General features: G+C 43.8%; 1 protein-coding gene across 2 annotated transcripts; it reads right to left on the bottom strand.

Annotated features, from left to right (window-relative positions):
* Positions 1-136: 136 nt before the first annotated feature.
* On the bottom strand, positions 137-25,144 carry dram2b (DNA-damage regulated autophagy modulator 2b). 2 transcript variants are annotated; one of them, XM_055654742.1, is made up of 8 exons: positions 24,779-25,141; positions 22,111-22,295; positions 14,821-14,888; positions 10,284-10,426; positions 7,159-7,336; positions 5,445-5,527; positions 2,299-2,391; positions 137-822 (listed from the first exon to the last, which is right to left on the bottom strand). In XM_055654742.1, exons 2-8 carry the CDS (start codon positions 22,239-22,241, stop codon positions 712-714), a joined length of 807 nt encoding a protein of 268 aa, XP_055510717.1. In that variant the 5' UTR covers positions 22,242-22,295; positions 24,779-25,141; the 3' UTR covers positions 137-711. The 2 variants fall into 2 exon arrangements, with proteins under 2 accessions (XP_055510717.1, XP_055510718.1); XM_055654743.1 differs by lacking the exon at positions 2,299-2,391 and having other exon boundaries at positions 24,779-25,144.

Below are 25,144 nucleotides of genomic sequence, written 5' to 3'. Positions count from 1 at the left end.
GCCATTTATGTACCTTATTTGTCATGTCCAGACCAACATCCAACACCTTGTGAAACAATTTTATTTTAGATGGAGATAAGACCAATAGGGGAGAGACTCAACCCTCTGAAGTTTCAATTAATCCCCAGGCAGTGGATTATGACATTATTATTTATTAAAGTCAGAATACTGGAACATAAGATCTGACAGTTCACACACCAGGGGATCGAGCTGCAGCGCAGTCCAGCTGAACACCTGGAACAACGTGGATAAATTCTGTTCCAATGTCACAGTGTGGGTTAAGCCACTGACCCAGCGAATTCTCGCTCGAAACCAGGAGATCGGGCTAATTCTCCTTGCAAAGTGCAGTTAGCGCCTTTCTGAAGAATTACGGATCTATTGCCCCTTCAAACCTTACAGCATCCTAAGGGCTTTTTTGGTCTTGCTCTTTAATTAGGGTTGACCAGCATTGGTGAAGTCTTTGCACCTCTGTTCATTAATTCCAGACAGGACGGTTAAAAACAGTAATGATTATTGCATTCAGTTCATAATTAAATTGTAATCTCTCTCACTAACAGCGTATAAAATTAGAAGGAATGTGCCATATATGTTGTAACTTGATTTGCGACGGAATTGAGTTCAAATATTGGAATTTGAAGCAGGCGAGATGGGGGGAGGAGGACTATATGTTTAGAGGAGGGCTTCTGATTCGGGGGAGAGGTAGCACTGTATTCACAAGCTCCCCGCCAGGAGTGCCCTTCGCTCTCCATTGCGCTCTAGTCCCGGAAGTCCGTCGTAAAGAGTTTCGCTGCACAAGTCCACCTCAGCGTGAAGGGAGATCTTCTGCTCAAAGGGAAAGAGGGAGTGAGATTAGTGGGTGTACCCACAACAACACCAACAGCACCAATACGTATCTATAATCTGTTCTTAACCTTACAGTTATCCCTTCAGATTTGACGTTACTGTGCAGATGGGGTGATGGAGGGAAGCAGCGCTGTCAGAGGTGGAGCTGTTTGGATGGTACATTAACGCGCGGTCCAGTCCACTAATTCACCAGGGCATTCAACCCCAAGGTCCACAAGGTTACTCTCGCTGTGCAATTTCATTATATTGTTAACGTTAACTATTACAGCTGTAAGCACAGAAACAGGCCCTTTGGCTAACCAAGTTCACCCCCATCTGCAAGAACCCATATTGATCACATTTTCTTCTCCCCACATTCCCATTAACTATCTCTCTCACCCTCCAACCCCCAGATTCTACCAATCACCCACACACTACATTACAGTGGGCAATTAATCTTTGGAATATGGGAAGAAACTACATCACCCAGGGGGGAATCCCATGCCGTCACAGAACGTGCAAATTCCACACAAAAAGCATCCGTCAGGGTTGATTAGGGGGTCTCTAGAGCCGAGGCAGCAGCTCTACCAAATCACTGTACTGCTCTCAAAAACATTGAGTCTCCCTTTACTGATTTCTGTCTGTTATATAACAATCTAACATTTATACAGCAGTGTGAATAATCAACATGTCCTACAAGGTTATATTTTATTACCAAGTTTCTTTTGTTTATGACCAATTGTGCCAATTTATGATCCATGTAAACATTTAACCCTAATTAAACTCAATCGTTTAATTCCTCAGACCCTGTGAATCTCTCAGTTAATACCTCCGCTCCCTGGAGCATTCGGGTAATATTTTGATCCCCAGGATTACTTGGCTAATAGTTCAGTCATCTCTAGCTCACTCGGTTAATATCTCCATCCCTGGATCACTCCGTTGATAACTCTCTCTGCTATATCTCTCAGTTAACACCTCAGTTCTCTGCAGATGACTGGATTAATATCTCAACCTCTCAGATTACTCAATGATTCTCAGTTAATACTTCCACTCCCTGGATCACACGGTTTTTACTTCAGTAACCCCCCCACCTCAAACAGATCACTCGGTTATTACCTCTGCCCACAAGACCACTCAGTTATTATCTCAGTCCCCCTGGATTATCTGGTTAACACCTCAGTCCCCCCCAATCACTCGGTTAATGCCTCAGACCCAGGATCACCTAATAATTCCTGGCCCATTACTTCTGGACTGTTTCAGGGTTCAGCTGTTTGGCTGAGAGCTCAAATCCTCATCCCTGTCCTTGTGCATGTTCCCAGCTACAGTGTGGTGCTGCACTGATGCACACGCCTTCTCATCACGCCTTCTTTACACTCACAAAGGAGAATTAAATGGTCCTAATGGATGGAACAGGTCTGGAGTGTCAGCACAGCTCCCCCCCTCCTCGATCTGTCAACCACTCCCAACCCAGCTCACCTGAAAATCCCGGATGTAGGTCAGGAAGTAGCTGAGGAAGGAGAAGGCGAGGGACCACTCGGAGATTGTGCTGACCATGTGCAGCTTGTAGCCCTGGTGAAAGCAGAGAAACCGCCAGTGAGCATCGCTTCCCCAATCAGTCACCACGACCAGCACCGCCTGACCCAGTCTACAGCTTTCTTCAGCAGAGAGAGTGCCGAGTGCCCAGAATACCAGAGTTTAGTTTAGTTTAGAGATACAGCGTGGAAACCGGCTGTTCGGCCCACCGAGTCTGTACAGACCAGCGATCAGCCGTACACTTGTTCTATCCTACACACATTGGACAATTTACAGAAGCCAATTAACCTTCAAACCTGCCCAGAACACTCAGGGAAAATCCAGGCGGTCACTGGAAGAACATACAAACTCCTTACAGAGAGCACCCGTAGAATTGAACCCAGGTCTTTGGCGCTGTAAGGCAGCAGCTCTATCACTGCAGCACTGTGCCGCCCACCACCACTGTGCCCCAGAGAGTAGTGGAACCAGAGCTAGATGTGTCTGAACGAGCACATGAATTGCCCGGGGTTGAAGGCCATCTGCTGGAAGATGTGATTAATGCAGATGGTTACTGGTTAGTATGAACATGACGGGCTGTTTTACTGCTGCACGTCCCCGTTGGAATATGCCTTGCAGATGCTCAGTCACAAATAGTTCCTGCAGACCCGGCATTGTATTTAACATTGAGAGGCCTGGTACTTTTCTTTTATTCCTAGTTTGCAGGTTCTATGGGCTTTTGTTGCAGAGCAGGTCCCAAACCTGTTCCCCTGTGCCACTTCATTAGTAAAGGCATCAAAGAGTACATGGAGAAGACAGGAGAATCGGATTCAGAGGGGAAAATAGAATGGCAGAGCAGACTCAAATGGCTAAACAACAATGATTTGCGAAGGGCTGAATGGATTATTTTCCAGATTCACAGCATTGAGGGGCAGAGTGGTCTCGTCTTGTTCCTAATTAACATCTTAACCGGGCTGAAGTGCCACTCCATGTTCATCATTAACAGAATTGAGGGGCTGAATAGCATTTTTCTATTTATCAGAATCGAGAGGTCAAACATTCCTAGGTAACAACATTGTGGGTTGAATTGTTCCTAGCAAACAAACTTAGATTGGCTATATGGCCTCTTCCTGTTGCAAATTAACTGTTGATGGGCGAATGGCATCCTCCTGTGCCTAATCTTTTTTTCTTTTTAATTTTTCTATGGATATACGGAAACTTACTTATTTCTTCTATGTAAAGCACATTGGTTTCAACGTGAGTTGATTTAAACGTGCTACATAAATAAAATGTACTTACTTACTAATTAATAATTTGATGCACCGATTGAATGATACAGCATGAAAGCTGGCCCTTCAGCCCATCACATCTGACAACCAAAGTATCTACTTGAGCTAGTCACATTTGCCTGCGCTAGGCCTAAATCCCATCTAAATCTTTTTAATCCATGAACCTGCCTAAATGTATTTTAAACCAATGATAGCATTTGTCACACGACTGACAGCAGAGTGGCCTCTTCCCTGTTCCTTTGTATCTGGCCCAAGGGGCAGAATAGCCTGTTGCTCCACAGTCTGTTTCCAGAGTTCCTGGCTACCATCACAGGCTTCTCAGACTCCATTGCTTGTTCATTCTTACAGGTCCCAGTGCAATGGATTGTCTCATTAAAAATTGGAAAATAAGCACTCTTAATTAGGATGGGGAATTAGTTATGTGGACTGCTTCACTTAATCCACCATCAAGCCTTGTGAGCCAATGGGGATTTCAAATGCTACCCCCCTTCTTACCAATGGAGTTCCAAATTTTACATATTGGGCTGTTCAGGAATTAAACAAATGCATCCATGTTATAGAATCATGCAGCTCGGAAACAGGCCTTTGTGCCTCATCTCGTTCATAGAGATGACAACCTAAGCTAGTCCCATTCGCCCATGTTTGACCCATGTTTATGTGAATTGGTTAAATATTTTTGTTTTCAACATTACTAAGTTTAAGAGTTATGAACCTGCAGGAACATAAGCCTGCTTCAGGAGAAGAGCACATCCTGCTGGCCTTAAGGGCCTGTCCCACTGCGGCGCCCTAATTTGCGAGTTTAGAAGTTTGCTCTCGACTCAAACTCGCAGCACGGTCGACACGTGGTCCTAGGAGATCACTGGAACTCTCCTTCATGCTCGAGGGAAGTTCCCGCATACTCGCGGCCTCAGTTTGGTCGAGGAAAAATTTTCAGCATGCTGAAACATTTTCCACAAGTAAAAATTGTTCGGCATGGTTCTTTTGAACTCTTAGTGCAGTGGAGTGGGGTCGCTATGTAGTTATAGGCAGTCGAGGGCAGCCGTACGCAATCTCCTTTGCTGACCGGGCATTTTAATTGGCTCATTGGAGTTTTCAGGGCCAAGGAAAACTGACCGCTAATGTTAAATGCCCGCTAAGCTTTATTAAAAGTTGTCTGGCTTCTTAAAAGTGTCTCCACTCCTTCTCCCCCCTTCTCTCCCCCCCTCCCCTCCCCTCTCTCTAAAGGACTTACTATAACTGTGCCAGCCGTCTTTTACCTTTCTGTTCATCGCGGGTGTGAATTTCAGATAGCGCTCCCCCGCTTTCCCTGGCCCCCATCTGGCTCGCGGTTTCATCGCTGTGGGTCGATCCAGCTCAAGGTTTTTCAGGCGAGTGCCCTCGAGCTTGAAGGCCGAAGACAGTCGCTGAAAAGTCGCGTTAGTGGGACAGGTCCTTGAGCCGAGAACTTTGAACAGATTCTCATACGTGGAAACTTGTCAAAGGCCCACTGAAAGCACATATACACATCAACTGGCATGCCCTCATCCTGCTAGTTATCTAAAAAAAAAACAGACTGGTCAATTATAATTTCCCTTTATTGAACTAATGGTGATTCTACCCAATCCCCACCGTTTGCTCGCAAGCATCCTGTCACCACCTCCTTAATAATAGATTTTATCTCTGGACCACAGGTTGAGAAATCTCTGTTTTACCTCTCCAGCCCTTGTTTAAATGGTGGCATTACTGTTGCTGCATTCCAACTGTTCTGAAATCCTTATAATTTTAGAGATGAGAATCTGTATGGTATGTAGCACAGATTGCCTCTATCTCTTCTTTAAACTTTACCTTATCTGAAGGGTTCCAGTGTAACTTCATTGCCATCTCAATGGTGGGAATTGTATTGTAGAGAGCCAGAGAGGAAACAAACACTGTGCAGGAGAACGTTAAAGAAATGACACCAAATTCTTCAAATTCAGATAACATGCCCTTTCTTCCGGTCTACATACAAACCATTTCCACCTGCCTTGCTTATTCCTTTTCCTTTCTGGGTATAGTCTGGCCTCCTGAACTAGTCCCTGTAGTAATAAACTAAACATCAATAGTACCTTATCCGTCTTGCAACATTTACTCTCTCCATCAAAAAGAAATTTTCATTGACATTCAGCATTGGATCTGTAAATTCCAAGTCATAAGCCATCACTTGGAACTTTACATTTGTTCCACTTCATGTAGTGACCGAATTGGGCTGCATTTCAAATTAGTCTCCAATTTTTGTTCTTATTTCAAAGATCCCACTTCCTTTCTGGTAAAATTAATTTGCTAAGGTATCACTGGAAGTAGCTGTGCATTTTCCTCCAGCACATTCTAAACACCAGCACACCAACAACACATACTAGTCATTATAAGGCAGACTTCCAAACCTCCAACTTAACTCCTAAACTGATCCCAGGGAAGTCCCTTCGACAGGAATCTCCTCCCATCCTTCTTTGAAATGCCCTTGATTGGAAAATTCCTGTTACTCTTGTCAGAGTCCCTCCAAATGGGAATTTCCAACTGATTTGTGGAAGTTCTCATTTTCAGGGAATCTGAAACTGAAATAACATTTTAACTGAAATAAATGAAATAACATTTAAGTCGCGGGCATTTTTCAACATGTTGAAAAATACGCCACAACTTAGCTGAGGTCTCGAGTACACGGAGACTATTCACGAGCATGAAGGAGACTTACAAAGACTTCCCACGACCTTGTGTCGACCATGCTGCGAGTACGAGTCGAGGGCAAACTCGCCAGAACTCGCGGATTAGGTCACCCAAGTGGGACCGCCCCTTGACATTGTTTAATAGAGTAACATTGCAACAGTGTTAATAGAAACAATTGCTGGTCACTATCAATGACCACCTGCAGTGAAGCTAGCAGCTGTGTTCTTAAGAGAAGATAATGTTTGATTATTGTAGGGAGGTACATTTTCTTTTAACATTGATTTGTTTTTTCCAAGACAGCTTTTATTCTGTTTGTCAATTTCCAATGTAACTTTGAAATGGTTCTCTTGTTCCCGATCAAATCATGGTGCAACCAATTTGGTCAGCTTAATACAAATAGCATTTCGTAATTCATCAATTCAATTCACGATATGGAAAGAAATATTATAGCATAATTTAATGTAATAACAAATGAGCTGCAGATGCTGGTTTACCGAAGAAAGACACAAAATGCTGGAGTAACTAGGCTGCACCTCTAGAGAACATGAAGAGTCCCGACCCGAAACATCATCTATCCATATTCTCCACAGCTGCTGCCTGACCCGCTGAGTTGCTCCAGCATTTTGTGTCTTTTTTTTAAATAGCAGAACTACCTGTAATTGTAAAAGTTTCAAGTTGCAGACTACAGAATCTATAATTGTTACTATGGAAGTTTTGTGTCGAAAATCTCATTGTGGAGAGGTTTACCCTATTTATTCTTCGGAATTAGTTATCTTTTACTAATCCTGTAAGAATTTGTCAACAGGAGTAGGAATTACTGCTCCTGTCTCCATTGTAATGAATTGTTGCTGAAGGATACTGCTGAGGATGCTTCCGGCACACCAGATTAGGAGTGTGCACCGGATCCAGAAGATCCCTATTCCATGGATTGCAGGCTGCATCTTGTAAGATATAATGGTGTGGAGCAGGAGGTAGATGATACCCATCCCAAAAGTCAACACGGCACCAGTGATGTGGGCTTGAATTAACGTCGTTTTCTAAGGGGTAAAAGAAAATATAAAAATCGATTTAATACCCAAACGTTACCACATAGCAAATGATTTGGGCCCTGTTGTGGGTTCAAATGTAAAGAGTCATAGATTTGTAACACAGAAATAGGCCCTTCGTCCCACAAAGCCCGTGTCAACCTTTTTTGCTCATCTACACTAACCACATTTCCCCACATTATACTCATGCCCTTCTAAGCCTTGCCGATTTCAGTGTCTATCCAAATGTCTTAAATGCAGTGAGTGTATCACATTCCAGATATCAACCACTTTAGAACATAGAACAGTAGAGCACAAGAACAGGTCCTTTGTCCCACAATAGTCTGTGCCGAGTATGATGCCAAGACCATGGGGCGACATGGCACTTCAGACTCCAGGGTGCCTCTCCCTAGGGTGACTGTAGCAAAGGTTAGATCAGCCTTCTTGGGGGTAAAAGCTGAGAAAAGCAACTGGCCCAGACGGAGTTCCTGGCCGTGTCCTTAGTAGTTGCACGGACCAGCTAACAGGAGTATTCGTGGACATCTTTAATCTCTCCCTACTCCATTCTGAGGTACCCACCTGCTTCAAGAAGACCACCATCATCCCAGTGCCGAAAGAAAAAAAAATCTCATGCCTGAACGACTTGGGTCCAGTGGCCTTTACACCCACTATCATGAAATGTTTTAAGAAACTAGTTATGGAACGCATTAACTCTAGTCTACCCAGTGGCCTTGACCCACTGCAGTTCGCCGACTGCCACAACAGGTCCACGGACGATGCTTTCGCTCCAACCCTACGCGTATCGCTAGAACAACTGGATAAGAGAGACACCTACGTCAGACTCCTATTCATAGACCACAACTCTGCCTTTAAAAACCATTATACCACCCAAGTTTATCACCAAACTCACAGGACTTGGTGTCCGCACTCATCTCTGCAACTGGATCCTCGACTTCCTGACCAACAGACTGCAATCGGTAGGGATAGGGGACAAATCATCCTCCATGATCATCCTCAACACAGGGGCTCCGCAAAGGTAGAGTTCTCAGCCCCCTTCTTTACTCCTTGTACACCCACGGCTGTACAGCCATGTACAAATCTAATTCAATTTTCAAATTCGCAGACAACACCACCATAGTGGGCAGGATCAAATAATGATGAGATGGAGTACAGAAAGGAGATTGAGAACCTCGTGTCCTGCTGTCGAGACAACAACCTTTCTCTGAAGGTAGACAAAAATGCTGGGGAAACTCAGCTGGTGAGGCAGCATCTATGGAGCGAAAGAAATAGGCGACGTTTCGGGTCGAGACCCTTCTTCAGACCACTTTCTCTGAATGTCAACAAGACAAAGGAGATAGTGATCGACTTCAGGAACTGAAGCAGTACCCATATCCCGGTTTGCATTGATGGTGCCAAAGTAGAGATGGTTGAAAACTTCAAATTCCTAGGAGTCAATATCACCAACAACCTTTCCTGGACCACCCATATTGAAGCAACGACCAAGAAAGCACACCAACACCTGTACAATGGATCGATTGTAATCATGTATTGTCTTTCTGCTGACTGGTTAGCAAACAACAAAAAAGCTTTTCACTGTACCTTGCTACACGTGGTGATAAACTAAATTGAACTGAAACTCCCTCTACACCTCCCCAGATAAGGCCTAGGGTTAGTTAGATATAGAAGGAAGATCACTTAACACTATCGCAGCAAACGACTCCCACGGCAAGGATAGTACAACACGATACTTTGTCACATGTACCTATGAACAGTGAAAATCTTTGGTTTACCTACAGTCCAGTAAAATTATATTATAGATAAGCACAATCATAGATAAGTACAAAAGTGTAATGATTGTAGTGTAATAGTAGACTTCACCGAGACAGTACACAGAGTCACCACGTTCCTGGCGCCAACATAGTTTCAAAGTTCATAACAACTTATCTTGGCCTTAATCGGCCACTGTCGTGGCAACCTAGATCCTCTCCTCTGTCTGCCGCCAACTTGAAAACGGTCCTTTGTGCAGCATCCATGGTTGAAAGATGTCAGTAGCCTCAAAATTAGCCCTATTAGCCCTGTTCCTCGACCCAGCAGGTCGAGGAACAGCTTCTTTCCGGCGGCTGTCACTTTCAACAACGTACCTCGGTGACTGCCAATCACCACCCCCACCCCCCACGGACACTTATTATTATTTATTCAAATGGTTTGCTATGTCGCTCTTCCAGGGTAAATGCATTTTGTTGTCTCTGGTACCTTCCAGGTGGGTTGAATCTGAATCTATGTCCGACCCTTTCGACTCTGGGCAGGCCAGCGGGGCCTTCTGGGCTGGTCCTCTGTCCACAGTGGGCGGGTCAGGCCTTCCAGGTGGGCGAGACCTCAGTTGGTGAGTCAGGTGGGTCCGCGGTACTCTGCCTGCGGTGGGCAAGCTAGGCCTGCTGGTGGGACTGGCACAAGAGTGTCGGGGATGGGGCATGTAAGCCCAGCCCTGCTGCTGCTCCTCCTCCTCCTCCTTCCTGTAGTGAGGTACACATGGAGGAATTTTGCCACCAAGCAATTTTGAAATGCTTAGGGCAGGTTTAGCACAGGATAGGTAGAGAGCCAGACTCCCTCAACATTGCCCATTAAACACTCCCAAGTCAGATAAAAAAAGAGTTTAGATATGGAGTCATGTTTCCAATGCTGATTTAATTAGATGTTTCCAGGGAAGGTAGATGGTGTACAATATGAGTACCAATGAATAAGAACTCATACCCAGAGCCTTTCTGCTGGTTAACTGTAAAATGTTTTGATGGACCTTATCCCACTCACTGTGCAGATTCAGTGTCTTTTGTTCGTGGATTATAATGAGTTTCCATGGACACCACTGAGTGTAATGTCCATGCTAACCCAATGCTCCACTCTAACCCCTCTGTATCATTGCTGCATTGGGAAACCCCCACATCCATGCATCTTTGCTCACCTGGAAGTTTGCCACTATGCAGAGCCCCAGGCAGCTGATTAGACCAAGGCCAAGGCCTATTTGGTTCAGTTTTAAAATGATGCTGACTTCTTCTCGGTTCAGAGCCTCCACCTGTTTGTATCGCACATACATCGTTCCAACACCTGTGGGGTAAAAGACCAGGTGACAACATGGAGTGAGCTGCAAACTACTTGAACTTTACCTGAATTTTCTGATTTTAAAGCACAGTGGAACATAGTTGAGTTTGGTCAAGCAACAGTTATGATTCCAAACTTAGAGGCCTGGGTTAATCAAGATAATGCGTTCAAATCCCATCAGGGCAATACTAAAAATCTTGTTAAAAGAAGCCAGTGACGGTGACGGCAGTGACGGCAGATTTGTCATAAAAACTCAATGAGTTTGTCTTGTCCTTTACGTGATCAGTCTTGGCAACCTTGCCCAGTAAAGCTGGACCAATGCCAACATAATCAACCCTTATCTATCCTGACCAAAGATGCATGGGTTTGTTATTCCAATAAAACTGATTGTCCTGTACTCTCGGGACTTTAGAGGTGCTGGACTGGCAGACTTGTGATCTATTGGATGTTTCCCTCATTACTACCCAAACGCACCTTATTTTTACATATAACCATATAACAATTACAGCACGGAAACAGGCCATCTCGGCCCTACAAGTCCGTGCCGAACAACTTTTTTTTCCCTTAGTCCCACCTGCCTGCACTCATACCATAACCCTCCATTCCCTTCTCATCCATATGCCTATCCAATTTATTTTTAATTGATATGCAGCAGGGCTTAAAAGGAGCAGGATATAGACAAGAACTCCGACCCTTATCCGACTGCCAAATCACCCACACTCCTATCCCTTAGTGTTCTGAACTGGAACACCCGCTCCAGATATTCCCGCTGCTCACAGTCTGGACTCTGGTCCCGACCAAACTCAGGACCCTCATGGATCTGACCGTAGACCCCTCTTGTACTCCAGGCCCACAGCCTACCTTCCAATCGTCGAATAAAACAGATTCTTGACCATCAGATTTATAATCAGTGTCACCTCTTTGGAGTTTTACTCCTGTTGTTATCGTCTCATCTCCTCTAGTGCAAGAAGGCAGATCTTGGAATTAAATCAGGTTCACAACACCGGAGGCCGTTGTGAGCCTATCAGAAGATCTAACCAATCTAGTCCTGTATAAAACATTACAGCACATGATCAGGCCCTTCTGCTCACGATGTCCGTGCCTAACAAAATGCCTACTTCAACTAATCCCTTCTGCCTGCAAGTGCTCCAAATCCCTCCCGCATATCCACGTGTCAACCTAAAAGCCTCTTGAATCAACTATCGTATCTATTTCTATCACCACTCCTGGCAGTGCATTCCAGGCACCTATCACTCTCTGTGTAAAAAATAAAGTTATCCCACACATCTCCTTTAAACTTTCCCCTGACCTTACAGTTATGCCTTCTAGTATTTGACATTTCAATCTGGGAAACTGATGCCAAATTAAAATACAGACTGAAGGCTCTTTTGTTATAGTCTCATCTTCTCCAGTTTATGTAAGTCATAGTTAAAAGAAGTTCACAGCACAAGAGGCCGTTCAGTTGGCTGAGTTGTGAACATGTGGCCCAATGATTGTCGTACACACCTCCTGTATACTCTTCAGGGCTAAATTAGAAAAGCATCCCATCTGCCTTTTCAACCACTCGATTGACCCATCATGCTGCATCTAGAATCCATGGATATACTCTCCGAAGTCACCAGTCCTTGTACTCCACGCAATACACTCCCATTTATTACATGTTCCTTTGTTTGTTGCATCTATTCTAATGCTTGAGTCTCCTCTTTTCTGGCCCAAATGACACTTAGCTACCCAACTGACCACATCTATATCTTCCTACAATCTAATTTCACTGTTGACCACACAACCTGTCTTTTCACGTCTTCTACTTTACTATGATCTTACTTTTCATTCTAAATCATTAATAAGTATTACAAAATACAATGGACTGAGAATTGGACCCTACTGGAAAACACAAAATCATACACCAATCAGGATTCTTGATTTCCTACCACTGAGCCAATTTCAGATTCACTGATGGTTTCTTAAATCCAATGGGGTTTTTTCTTTCTTTTATGAGCCTTGTCAAAACTTTACAAAAATCTAAAAGATTCAAAAGTTAAAGGAGGTCTTCCCTTGATAAATCCAACCTGACCAGCCTTATTCATCTACTTTTCTCTAAATTTAATTTATTCTGTCGATTAGAACATGTTCTTTGCAGTAACAATAGTAGATGTTACTGAATTATGACCATTCCCACAAAAACACTCTGCCACTGATATCACAGTGGCACACACAGTAGGAGTTCATTCATGTCTGTGCTGGTTCTCTACCAGAGCAAGCTGCTCTTTCTATCCATACCCAGCCCTTTCTTCATAGCCTTACAAATCTTTTTCCGCCATATATGTATCCAGTTCCTTCTTAAACGCCACAGTGGAACCTCCCTCCACCACATCTGCAGACAGTACAACCCAGATTCCAATCACACAGTGTGTAAATAAAAGGTTTTTCCTCATGTCACTCCTTATTCCCTTCCTCAGAGACCTCTAATCCTTGACCCCGCCACCAAAGTGAAAGCCTCCCTCTGTCCGCTCTGTCCTGATCCTTCAACATCTATCTAATCATCCCTTCAGCCTTCTCTAATCGATCCTTGTTAACTATAGTTCTTCATACACGGAATTCAAATAAATCTTTCTGGACCCAATCTAAACCCTTGCTCAAATGTAGCAAACAGAATTGAACACAATAATACAGTCTAAGCCAGACGATTTGTTATAAAGATTTGGCACAAATTCCCAGCTTCTATACACTATGCCTCTATTGACAGAGCACAGAATTGGCTATTATGCCTCATCAATCACTTTCTTTGCCTGCCCTGTCACTTTCAAAATCAGTGGACACATAGCCCCAGGTTCCCTCTGCTCCCGCATACTTTTAGAATAATATCCTCCATCGCCTCCTACCTTCCTACTAAGATGCATTGCCTCACTTTTTCCACATTAAACTTCATCTGTCTGGTCTCTGCCCATTCCACCAGCCTGTTTATGTTGTGCTGCAATGTCTCATTACACTCATTACACTTCTCAATCTCCACAATACTGCCAATTATTTTGCCATCTGTTAACTTTGAAATTATGGTTTGCCTCACAAGCCAAGGTCATTAAAACAGATAAAAGATTCAATATCAATCTCAGGGAATGTGCAAATAGACACTATCCTCTGCTAAAGAGAAAAACTATTCAGCATGATCCTCTGTTGTCTGTTATTACACCAACTTTATACTTTCACTATCAATGTCCCTTTTGTTCAAATATTCGAGTTTCAATACATCCAACAATGTACCCTGGAGACACCCCGTCCCAGGCAAACGAACCATCCTGCCCTGTGCTAGCCAGAAGCCCCATCGCATGCGAGGCTAATGGCGCATCCTGCCCAGTATCAGGGAGTCACCCTGCCATGGGGAAACACTCCGTCCCGCCTGGGTAGAAACCCTGTTCTAGTGCGATGTGAGTTTGTTTTCATTTAGTAGCTGGAGTGATTCTAGGTCTACAGTTCATTAAGTAGGTTTGTTGTGTGATCCTGACATTGTGTGAAAGTTGGGTTGGATTTGGAAAAATATGAGGTTTATGATCGGACAAGTGGCGCATCTGGTAGATTAACTCCCTTACAGTTCCAGAGACTCTTGATCCTGACCTCGGGACCTGCTTATGTGGGATTTACAGATTCTCATTGTTTGTTCCCATACCCCAAAGATGTGCAGACTGGCAGATTAATTGATGTAAATTGTCCCTAGTGTGCACACAAGTGTTAGAATCTGTGGTAAGTTGACGTGGATGTGAGGAGAATAAAATTGAATTCTGACATCTACCACACACAGGTGTGTTGCTGGATGCAGTTACATTAAAAAAAAATTCAATATTTTGTTTAATACAATAAAGTTTGAATTTTGTTTTGCCGTTGTTATCAAATTGTAACACATGATAGCTTAAACCGTGTGTCCAATTCAAAAGTCAGGCATTTGGGATATATTTAGTCTGACATCAATGAGAGAGGGTTATGCAAGCAGCTGAATGACTTTCCTTTGCTCAGGGGAGCCACAGACATTAATGCACAGTGAGACCACTGGGAAATACAACCATTGCTCAGTCCTCCATAGTCTTGTCACACAGTCACAGGAGTTGGTTAATCAGACATTCACCTTCACTGATTCCCAACCAGTAATTCCAAATCTTCAAATGACTGAAAATCACCCCAAAATGCTTGTGATTACAACGTAGTCTTGGGGAGATGATAGTGAGAATAATCAGTACTGTTTACCTATGATGGCAACAGTTAAAGAGTAACCACCTTCCAAAACCCTTTCCCCCAACTCTAACTCACCAATCAATCGAACAGAATTAAAGATACGACAGAACTCTTTACACTGGACCTCTTGGGTGTGGCAGCAGGTGTATCAAAGTGTGGCTTAAGTCTGCCCTTACCCAGGAATGCAGAAATAGTCAACATGATCCCAAATAAGCAGCGTTCAGGTGGAGTTGTCCCAGTGTCACTGTGAAGGAGAAACAAACCATGATGAGCATTCAGGAATGGGTAAAGGCAGCCATAAAACTGCAAACTAAATCCTGGAAATAGAAGAAAAAAAAGACTTGAGACAGAGCTGTTTCGATCAGATCAATTAGATCTGGGGATGGGAAGGATTGTTCTATGAAGATCACAAGAAAATAGCAGGAGTAGGCCACCAAACCCCTCAAACAAGCCTTGCCATTCAATACAATCATGGTGAATCTATGTTGATCTCGATTCCTCTTCTGTGCTAGTTCCCTATTAACTTTGATTTCTTGAGTTTTCAAATATTTATCCACCTTCACTGCAGATACATTTTATGAGCAGGCCTCCACCACCCTCAGGAAGAGAATTCCAGAGATTTAGAACCTAGGTCATAGGATCATCAGTGGGTCATGCAGTAGCATGAGATATTGGATCATGGCTAAACTCATCCTTGGACACAGCTCCATTCCTTTGTTTAGAAGTCTTAACCCTCCCCAAACCAGGTCCCCAAAATTCCCTCTCAATGGCTGAGCCTCTATAGTTCTCTGGGTCAGGAATTCCAAAGACTTGGAAAAATCAGAAGGGAAAAAAAAGGACTGCTCAGCAAATGTACCATGACTTAATCCGAGTTTATGCCCCCTCACCCAGTTGCTCAATATCATCTACCCTTTTGAACACCCCTTACTACAACACAACCCTGCCCCCCCCCCGGAATCATCGGGCTTGGACTTGAGTGGAGCTGACCAGTTGCAATGGCTTACTAATGTCAATGTTGTTCACTTACTTAGGCCATATCTCAGCAAGTTAATCTTTCTGGCTTAAACCATGCTTGAGTGGAGCGGAGCTGTAGGGCTTTGCACATGCCAGGAGCTCCTGGGAGATTAGATTACATGGGATCCAGGGAGAGCTAGCTAACTGAATACAGATAAAGACACAAAGTGCTGGAGTAACTCAGCAAGTTAGACGGCATCTCTGGAGAACATGGATAGGTCATGTTTCGGTTAGGGACCCTTCTTCAGTTTGAAGAAAGGGCCCCGACCCGGAAAGTCACCTAACCATGTTCTTCAGGGATGTTGCCTGATCTGCTTAGTAACTTCAGCATTTCATGTCTTTTTAGGTAAACCAGCATCTGCAGTTCCTTGTTTCTACATTTTAACTGGATACAGAATTGTCTTAATGGTAGGAAGCAGAGGGTGGTGGTGAAAGGTTGGTTTCAGGCTGGAGGCCTGTGGCTAGTGGAGCGTCGCAGATCTATGCTGTTTGTCATCATAGCACGATTTGGACGAAGCATGTTTAATAAATTTGCAGATGACACTAAAATAAGTGGCATTGTAGACGGTGAAAATGATTAGCAAAGATTACAGCGGGATCTTGATCAGCTGGATATGTCGGTCAAGAAAGGGCTAATGGTGTTTAACTCAGATAAATGTGAGCTGTTTCATTTTGGAAAGTCAAACTGCAGCAGGACCGTCACAGTTAACAGTAGGGCCATGGGCTATATTGTAGAGCAGAAGGATCTAGGAGTACTAACTACATGGCGAAGAAGGCTATTGGCATGCTGGTCTTCTTCAGTCAGGGAACTGAGTGTAGAAATTAGGAAATTTTGTTGCAGTTGTATAAGATATTAATGAGGCTGCACATGAAGTATTGTGTTCAATGTTGGTCGTCCTACTATAGGAAAGGTGCCATTAAGCTGGAAAGAGTGCAGTAAAGGTTGACGACAATTTTTGCAAGACTCAAGGGCCTAAACTATAGGGCAAGGTGAAGCAGGCTAGAACTTTATTCCTTGGAGTAAAGGAGGCTGAGGGGTGATCTTATTGATTATGAGGGGAATAGATAGGGGAATCAAGAACTAGAGAGCATTAAGTTTAAGCTGAGAGGGTAAAGATTTAATAGGAACCTGAAGGACAACTCCACACAGAAGGTTTCTGGAGATTTCTGGAGCCGAGAGGATATGTTGCTATCAGCTGCTATGTCCTCTCTGAACAACCATGAAAATATGTCAAAGTTTATGTCAAAGATGTCAATGTGAACTCTTGCACAATGTCTTCCTTAAATATTCTTTGTTATACAAGGAAGACCAAACTGTATGTCATCACTGATATGGATTATAAATATCTCAGATCCAGCATGGACCATGCAACTACAGCCTGACACTTTACTCTGTATTCCAAGTTAATTAATCCTCTATTCATGTTAATATATTAACCTCAATATCACAAGCTTTTATTGTGTGTCGTTAACTTTTATGTAGCATCTTTCGTGACCTTTTAGAAATCCGAATTCAGTTTTCCCTCCACCCATGTTGCTAGTTACATCCCCAAATAACTCTAATGCACATGAAAATAGACACAAAATGCTGGAGTAACAGTGGGCCAGGCAGCATCTCTGGAAAATATGAACTTTGGTTCTGTCTTCACTAAGGAAGACATAAATAATCTGCCAGAAATAGCAGGGGACCAGGGGTCAAATGAGATGGAGGAACTGAGTGAAATCCAGGTTAGCCGGGAAATGGTGTTAGGTAAATTGAATGGATTAAAGGCCGATAAATCCCCAGGGCCACATAGGCTGCATCCCAGAGTACTTAAGGAAGTAGCCCCGGAAATAGTGGATGCATTAGTGATAATTTTTCAAAACTCTTTAGATTCTGGAGTAGTTCCTGAGGATTGGAGGGTAGCTAAAGTACCCTCACTTTTTAAAAAGGGAGGGAGAGAGAAAACAGGGAATTACAGACCAGTTAGTCTAATATCGGTAGTGGGGAAACTGCTAGAATCGGTTATTAAAGATGGGATAGTAGCACATTTGGAAAGTGGTGAAATCATTGGACAAAGTCAGCATGGATTTATGAAAGGTAAATCATGTCTGACGAATCTTATAGAATTTTTCGAGGATGTAACTAGTAGAGTGGATAAGGGAGAACCAGTGGATGTGTTATATCTGGACTTTCAGAAGGCTTTCGACAAGGTCCCACATAAGAGATTAGTATACAAACTTAAAGCACACGGTATTGGGGGTTCAGTATTGATGTAGATAGAGAACTGGCTGGCAGACAGGATGAAAAGAGTAGGACTAGTGGGGTACCGCAAGGCTCAGTGCTGGGACCCCAGCTATTTACGATATATATTAATGATTTGGACGAGGGAATTGAATGCAACATCTCCAAATTTGCGGATGACACGAAGCTGGGGGGCAGTGTTAGCTGCGTGGCGGATGCTAGGAAGCTGCAAGGTGACTTGGATAGGCTGGGTGAGTGGGCAAATGTATGGCAGATGCAGTATAATGTGGATAAATGTGAGGTTATCCACTTTGGTGGCAAAAACAGGAAAGTAGACTATTATTGAATGGTGGCCGATTAGGAAAGGGGGAGATGCAATGAGACCTGGGTGTCATGGTACACCAGTCATTAAAAGCAGGCATGCAGGTGCAGCAGGCAGTGAAGAAGGCGAATGGTATGTTAGCATTCATAGCAAAAGGATTTGAGTATAGGAGCAGGGAGGTTCTACTGCAGTTGTACAGGGTCTTGGTGAGACCACACCTGGAGTATTGCGTACAGTTTTGGTCTCCTAATCTGAGGAAGGACACATTCTTGCCGTAGAGGGAGTACAGAGAAGGTTCACCAGACTGATTCCTGGGATGTCAGGACTTTCATATGAAGAAAGACTGGATAGACTCGGTTTGTACTCGCTAGAATTTAGAAGATTGAGGGGGGATCTTATAGAAACTTACAAAATTCTTAAGGGGTTGGACAGGCTAGATGCAGGAAGATTGTTCCCGATGTTGGGGAAGTCCAGAACAAGGGGTCACAGTTTAAGGATGAGGGGGAAATCATTTAGGACCGAGATGAGGAAAACATTTTTCACACAGAGCGTGGTGAATCTCTGGAATTCTCAGCCACAGAAGGTAGTTGAGGCCAGTTCATTGGCTATATTTAAGAGGGAGTTAGATGTGGCCCTTGTGGCTAAAGGGATCAGGAGGTATGGAGAGAAGGCAGGTACAGGATACTGAGTTGGATGATCAGCCATGATCATACTGAATGGCGGTGCAGGCTCGAAGGGCCGAATGGCCTACTCCTGCACCTATTTTCTATGTTTCTATGTTTCTATGAATACGTGATGTTTCGGGTCGAAACCCTTCTTCAGACAGTCAGGGGAGAGAGAAACTAGAGATATGAAAAGTTTCAGAACAAATCAGAGCCGGCACCGATGACCAAGTAGAGCCCACAATGACCCATTGTTGGCCGTGGAAGAGGTGATAACGTAGGGATATATGGAAGCGAACAGTGGAACTGGCAGGACGACTAGGGTGGGGGAGGGGCAGAGAGAGAGGGAATGCAGGGTTTAGTTGAAATGAGAGAAATCAACATTCAAGCTGCTGGGTTGTAATTTGTCTGCCCAAACAAAATATGAGGAACTATTTCTCCAATTTGCATGAAGCTGCCTGACCTGATGAGTTACTCCAACATTTTGTGTCTATCTTTGTTGTAACGCAGCATCTATAGTTCCTTCCAACACATTTTGTCTAATAGACATGATTTCCCTTTCATAAATCTATGTCAGTATTATCTAATTATATTATTATTTGTTGGTGCCTTGTTAGTACTTCCATAAATATTAATTCCAGCATTCTCCTCTTCATAGCAAGTTAGACAAGAAGATCCCTAATTTCTGTCTCCTCCATTTTGGTAAATGGTTTGTCAACAGCAAACATGTTTCCAGAATCTCGAAAATGTTGGAGGATGTCAACTTTAAACTAGAGAGGCAGGGGATGAGGGCCAGAGCAGAGGGTCAGAAATTGAAAGAAGTGAGGGGATGGTAAAGATTAGGAACAATTAGTCTCAAAGGAAGGACAGGCAGGAAAAGGTAAAGGATTATGTTGAAGTTGACGGGCTGAAGTGTATTACTTCAATACAAGGAGTATTGTGGAGAAAGCATATGAATTTAGAGGTTGGATTGATGCTTGGGACTGTGATGTTGTGGCCATTGCAGAAACTGGAGATTCATCTGCTGACGTGATACTAGTAGAGCTTAAAAATAAGAATGGTGCAAGCAATCTTATGGGATTGTGCTATAGGCACTCAATAGCAAGCGGAAGATCGAGGAACAGATATGTAGACAGATTACTGAAAGATGCCAAAGCATCAGAGTTATCTTAGAGACCTATTTGCCTGTTCTTGTGCTGTACCTTTCTATGACCTGCTCTATATTCTAAGTTCTTCTGGTTTAGACATGCTAGGTACAGTAGATAGATAAGTAAGTGTGAAGGTGTGAAAACAGGGCAAAGGGAATGTAAATCAAGAAAAATGTAAAAAATAGAGCATTATTAGCTGGGAGAAAGTAACAACAAAGCAACAGAAATAAAATGTAGTCAGAGACAGTATGACTGGTCGAAGAACTGGGAAGGGGAAGGGATGGAGAGAGGGGGAAAGCAAGGATTATTCAAAGTTAGAGGAGTCAATGTTCATACTGCTGGGGTGTAAGCTGCCCAAGCGAAATATGAGGTGCTGTTCCTCCTATTTGCGCTATCTCGCCGATATACAGGAGTCCACACCTGGAACAGCGGATACAGTAGATGAGGTTGGAGGAGGTGCAAGTGAACTGTCAGGGTCCTTGGACGGAGTCAAGGGGGGAGGTATACGGACAGGTGTTGCATCTCCTGCAGTTGCAGGGGTATGTACCTGGGGAGGGCGTGGTTTGAGTGGGAAGGGAGTTGCAAGGGGAATGGTCTCTGTGGAAAGCGAAAGGGGTGGAAGTTGAGGACTAGGGGGGCTCTGTCCCCGTTATGACTGGGGGGAGGGGGAGCAAGAGCATTGCGGGATATCGTGGAGAGGCGAGTGAGGGCCTCGTCTATAATGAAAGAGGGGAGCCCCCGTTCCCTAAAAAATTAGGACAACTCTGATGTCCTGGCATGCATCACATAATCTTGGGTGCAGATGCGGCGTAGATGGAGGAATTGGGAGTGGGGGGGGGGGGGTATAGTCTTTACAGGAAGCAGGATAGGAAGAAGTGTAGTCTAGATAGCTGTGGGAGACAGTGAGTTTATAGTAGATGTCAGCCAATAGTCAGACTCCTGTGATAGAGATGGTGAGAACAAGAAACAGTAGGGAGATGTCGGAGATGGTCCAAGTGAATTTGAGTGCAGGATAGTAATTAGTAGTAAAGTTAATTAAGTCAGTGAGTTCTGCATGGGTGCAGGATGTAGCACCGATGCAGTCGTCAATGTAGCGGAGGTAGAGTTCAGAGATAGAGCCGGTGTATGCCTGGAACAGTGATTGGTCGACGTACCCTACAAAGAGGCAGGCATAGCTGGGACCCATGCGAGTGCCCATAGCTAGACTTTGGATTTGGAGGAAGTGAGAGGAGTCGAAGGAGATATGGTTGAGGGTAAGGACCAGCTCTGCTAAGCGGAGGAGAGTGTTGGTAGAGGGAAATTGGCTAGTTGTGCGGGTGAGGAAGAAACGGAGGGCTTTACGTCCTCCCTGGTGGCGGATGGAAGTGTACAGTGATTGAACATCCATAGTAAAGATGAGGGAGTGGGACATGGAAAACGGAAGTCATTGAAGAGCGTGTGAGGTGTCTTCAACATAGGTGGTTCGATCGGGAGGGGTACAGGATAGAGTCGAGGTATGTGGAAATTAATTCAGGGGAGAGGAACAAGCAGAAACAATGGTTCTGTTTGTGGATGTTGGGAGAAGATAAAACTGGGCCATGCATGGCTGGGGAACGGTAAGTTTGGAGGTATTGGAGGGCAGACAGCCGGAAGTGATTAAATCTGAAATGGTCTGTAAGATTATGGCCTGGTTCTCATCTGTGAGATCACGGTCCAAGGATAAGTAGGAGGAGGTGTCCGAAAGTTGTCATCTGGCCTCAGCCCAGTAGAGGTCAGCACGCCAGACTACCACGGCAACTTGCTTGTTGGCGGGTTTGATAATGACGAGGTTGTTAGAAATCTGCTCATCTGTGGAATGTGGGAGGAAACATGAGCACAAGGAGAAAACCCACATGGTCACAGGGTGTATTTACAAACTCCATACAGAGACAGCACCCCTCGTCAGGATCAAACTTGTCGCTGGCACTGTAAGGCAGCAACTCTACCGCTGCGCAATTGTGCCACCCCAGTATGTTATGAATACAGTACATGCTGCTGCACAGTCACTCTCTGTCAGTAACTATCCCCATGGGACGGTAACTATAGTTAGCTGCACCCTGCCCCACAGTGTGACTGACCTGATGTACGGCACCAATGGATCAACGTGATGCAACGTGACAGCTGTAATGAAGGAGAAGACGAAGGCGGCTCCTGACCAGATGACCAATGCAGCCGGAAGGAAGCTCATCCCCTGCTGGAACCACCACATCTCTGTCAGTCCAGGGTTTCGACTCTCCAGAGAAAAGTCACCACCCAACTCAATCTATCAGAAGGAATGAAACACAATACCAGGCTTTAATGTTTGTGCAAAGTAGGCGACAGAACTAATTGTGAACAAGTCTTCCTCAGCAACAGCTTGCTGTATTTTCACTTCCCCATTTACTGATTGGACTTTTAGCATTTAGCGGAAACAGGCTTTAAGTCATCTGCACTTCACATCCCTAAACATATGCAAAGTTTCACAGAGAAGGCGTAGGGGATTTTCTCACACCTGCACTCTTTGGAAGTGGCACAAGGGTCAATAATGTAGAATCATAATCCAGTATTTCACAAATCTAGGAACACCCAGTAAAGAGCAAGTTGCTCCATTGAATTGTATAAAACATTGGCTCAGCATAACTGGCATGTTCTTGGTGCTGGAATCAAGATGCTATGGCTTGGAATGAATACAGAGGACATATACTGGAATCACCCTAGAGATAGGGGACTTCATTTGTACGATGAGATTAGAGAACTCAGTAGACACAAGAAATTACAAACGCTGTAACACCAACCATCCATTTACACTAATCCTACAGTAATCCCACATTTCCATCCTCTCTTTCCAGATTCTATCACTCACATATAACCTGGTACAATTTACAGTGGCCAGTTAACCTACCTAGAGCCTAACATCTTTGGTTTGAAAGTTACCAGAGAGTATTCTGAAGGATATGATCTACATGAATTTGGAAAGACAAGGGCTGAATAAGGATAGTCAGCTTGGTTTTGTATGTGGGAGGTCATGTCTCACAAATCTGACTGCTTTTTAAAAATGTGTCCAAAAAGGTTGATGTGGGCAGAGCTATAGATGTTGGATATATGGATTTCAGCATGGCACTTGATAAGGTTCTGCATGGTAGGTTGCTCTGGTAGGTTTGATCGTATGGGAGCAGGTTGGGTTGAAAAGGTTAAAGAGGCACATTGAATATTTTCCTTTATTAGCTGAGGTGCTGAACGTAAGGGGACTGACGTTTTGTCCATGAACCTGACTTGTTCTGATGGCACACTTTTGAAGCAAGAACCAATGTTGAGAATGTCTCATCCATCCAAATCACCAAAGCCCCATTGCTCACCAAAGTCCGCCCTCTAGACCACTATGTGGATACCAACTCAGTGCTTAGATGATGGTGAGAATAAAGTACATGAACAGAGAAGATAGTAAGGATAAAGCTAGTACAAATAAGAGGCGTGAGAGCGGAAATATTAGTGAGAATAATATCTATGTGATAAGGGAGGAATAAGAGTCAATTTCAGGAAAAAAAAAAACAAGGTGAATGGGAGAGACTATGAACAGAAGGATTTAAAATGTGCAACTATGCGTAAATAAATTCTGCAGAAAATAGGACGATAAATAATGTCAGAAGATGCTGAAATTGTCAATGTATAATCGCAAACAACACAGATCCCTGCAGAACTCAACTGGTCAGGCCCTCAGCCTGAGCATTGTCTTCCACCCCAACCCTTTGTTCTCTATCAGTTCAGAATCCAAATGACAAAGTCATTGTTAATCCCATGCATTTTAATCTTCTGGATCAGCCCATCATGTGGGACTTTATTAATTGCCTTACTAAAATCCATGTAGAAAACATCCATTGCTCTACCCTCATCAATTACCTAACAATCTTGCACCATTCTGCTGTTTTGCACGTCATTGGATTTATTGCTGTATTTATTACTGTTTACTATGAGCTTCATGTGAGCTAGGAATTTCATTATACCCTGGTGTGTATGACAACAATCTAATTAAAAACTGTTCACTGCTCCACTGTTCCATCTCACCCCATGGCTCCTCAGGAAACATACCGAATTTGGATGCTTGGAAACAAAGAAACCACACTCTGGACTAAAAAGCTCCTATCACAGTCTCCTGCCTCTCATCGAGAGAAATCTGGTACTCAAACCATGAATTATACCACATATTCATAGTACTAAGTCTGCACAACATATCCTATGCTTTTATTTTAGATTGTTTTGGTCTTAAAGAGTCTGCTTGCCTTCAATACAACACTGACTGTATTGCAGGGATATCGTAATTCTGATCACAGGATCTTCCCTTCAAGCCAACTTGTCAGCCCAGCCTACGAGTCTAAAGGTCATGGCAGCACATGATCACGGCTGACATTCCAATGCAGTTGGATTCGAGAAAGCAATTGTCAAGTTAGATGTTGGACTTGCGCTTTTCCTGTCTTGGGTGAAAGTGAAAGATCCCATTCACTGTGGGGAAACTCCACGGATCTTGTCCCATAAATTCCACTGACAAATAACTCAAAACATGGTCATTTTATTAATCTGCAAAGTACAGAGACTTTCAATGTAATATGAAATTATCTTCGGTTAAAGCGTTTTCATTCACTGCGTAGTTACAACTATTACAAAGAGAAGGAGGAAGTTAATGATTGAACTGGTCGGGAGTGAAGTCGTTAGCAGAGTCGGATGTCCAGAATCCAACCTGTTACTCAAAGACAGTAATCTCGTTTTCCTTACCAGGATCCTGTAGTCAGAGAACCCACATACGCGGGGAGCTGATGGTGCCGGTATTCGCACCAACCTCGTGGTATACAGTGTCCGTCCCTAAACTCTGGGTTTCCCTCAGCTTTGCAAATAATTTGTTTGGATCAAATTAGATGCCAGTCTACCAAACACCAGTTCTCCACGTGAATTTGGTCGATTTGTTGTCAGTGATACACTTTAAAAAGTCAGTTCTATCTCAGCCACAGCACGCCCCTCCAGTAACTGTCGCACCCATGACTTCATTGTTTACACCAAGATCTTTAGTTTACACTGGACTACAGCTGGAAGTCTTCCTGAATATAATTGAAAGATCCAACAAGGCTGACAAGAGAAAGCGCA

Source organism: Leucoraja erinacea, chromosome 24, assembly GCF_028641065.1.
Source record: "Leucoraja erinacea ecotype New England chromosome 24, Leri_hhj_1, whole genome shotgun sequence".
In the NCBI taxonomy this organism is placed as follows: Eukaryota; Metazoa; Chordata; class Chondrichthyes; order Rajiformes; family Rajidae; genus Leucoraja; species Leucoraja erinaceus.
The sequence above is the reverse complement of the archived record's forward strand: the minus strand, read 5'-3'. Positions and strand labels throughout refer to the sequence as shown.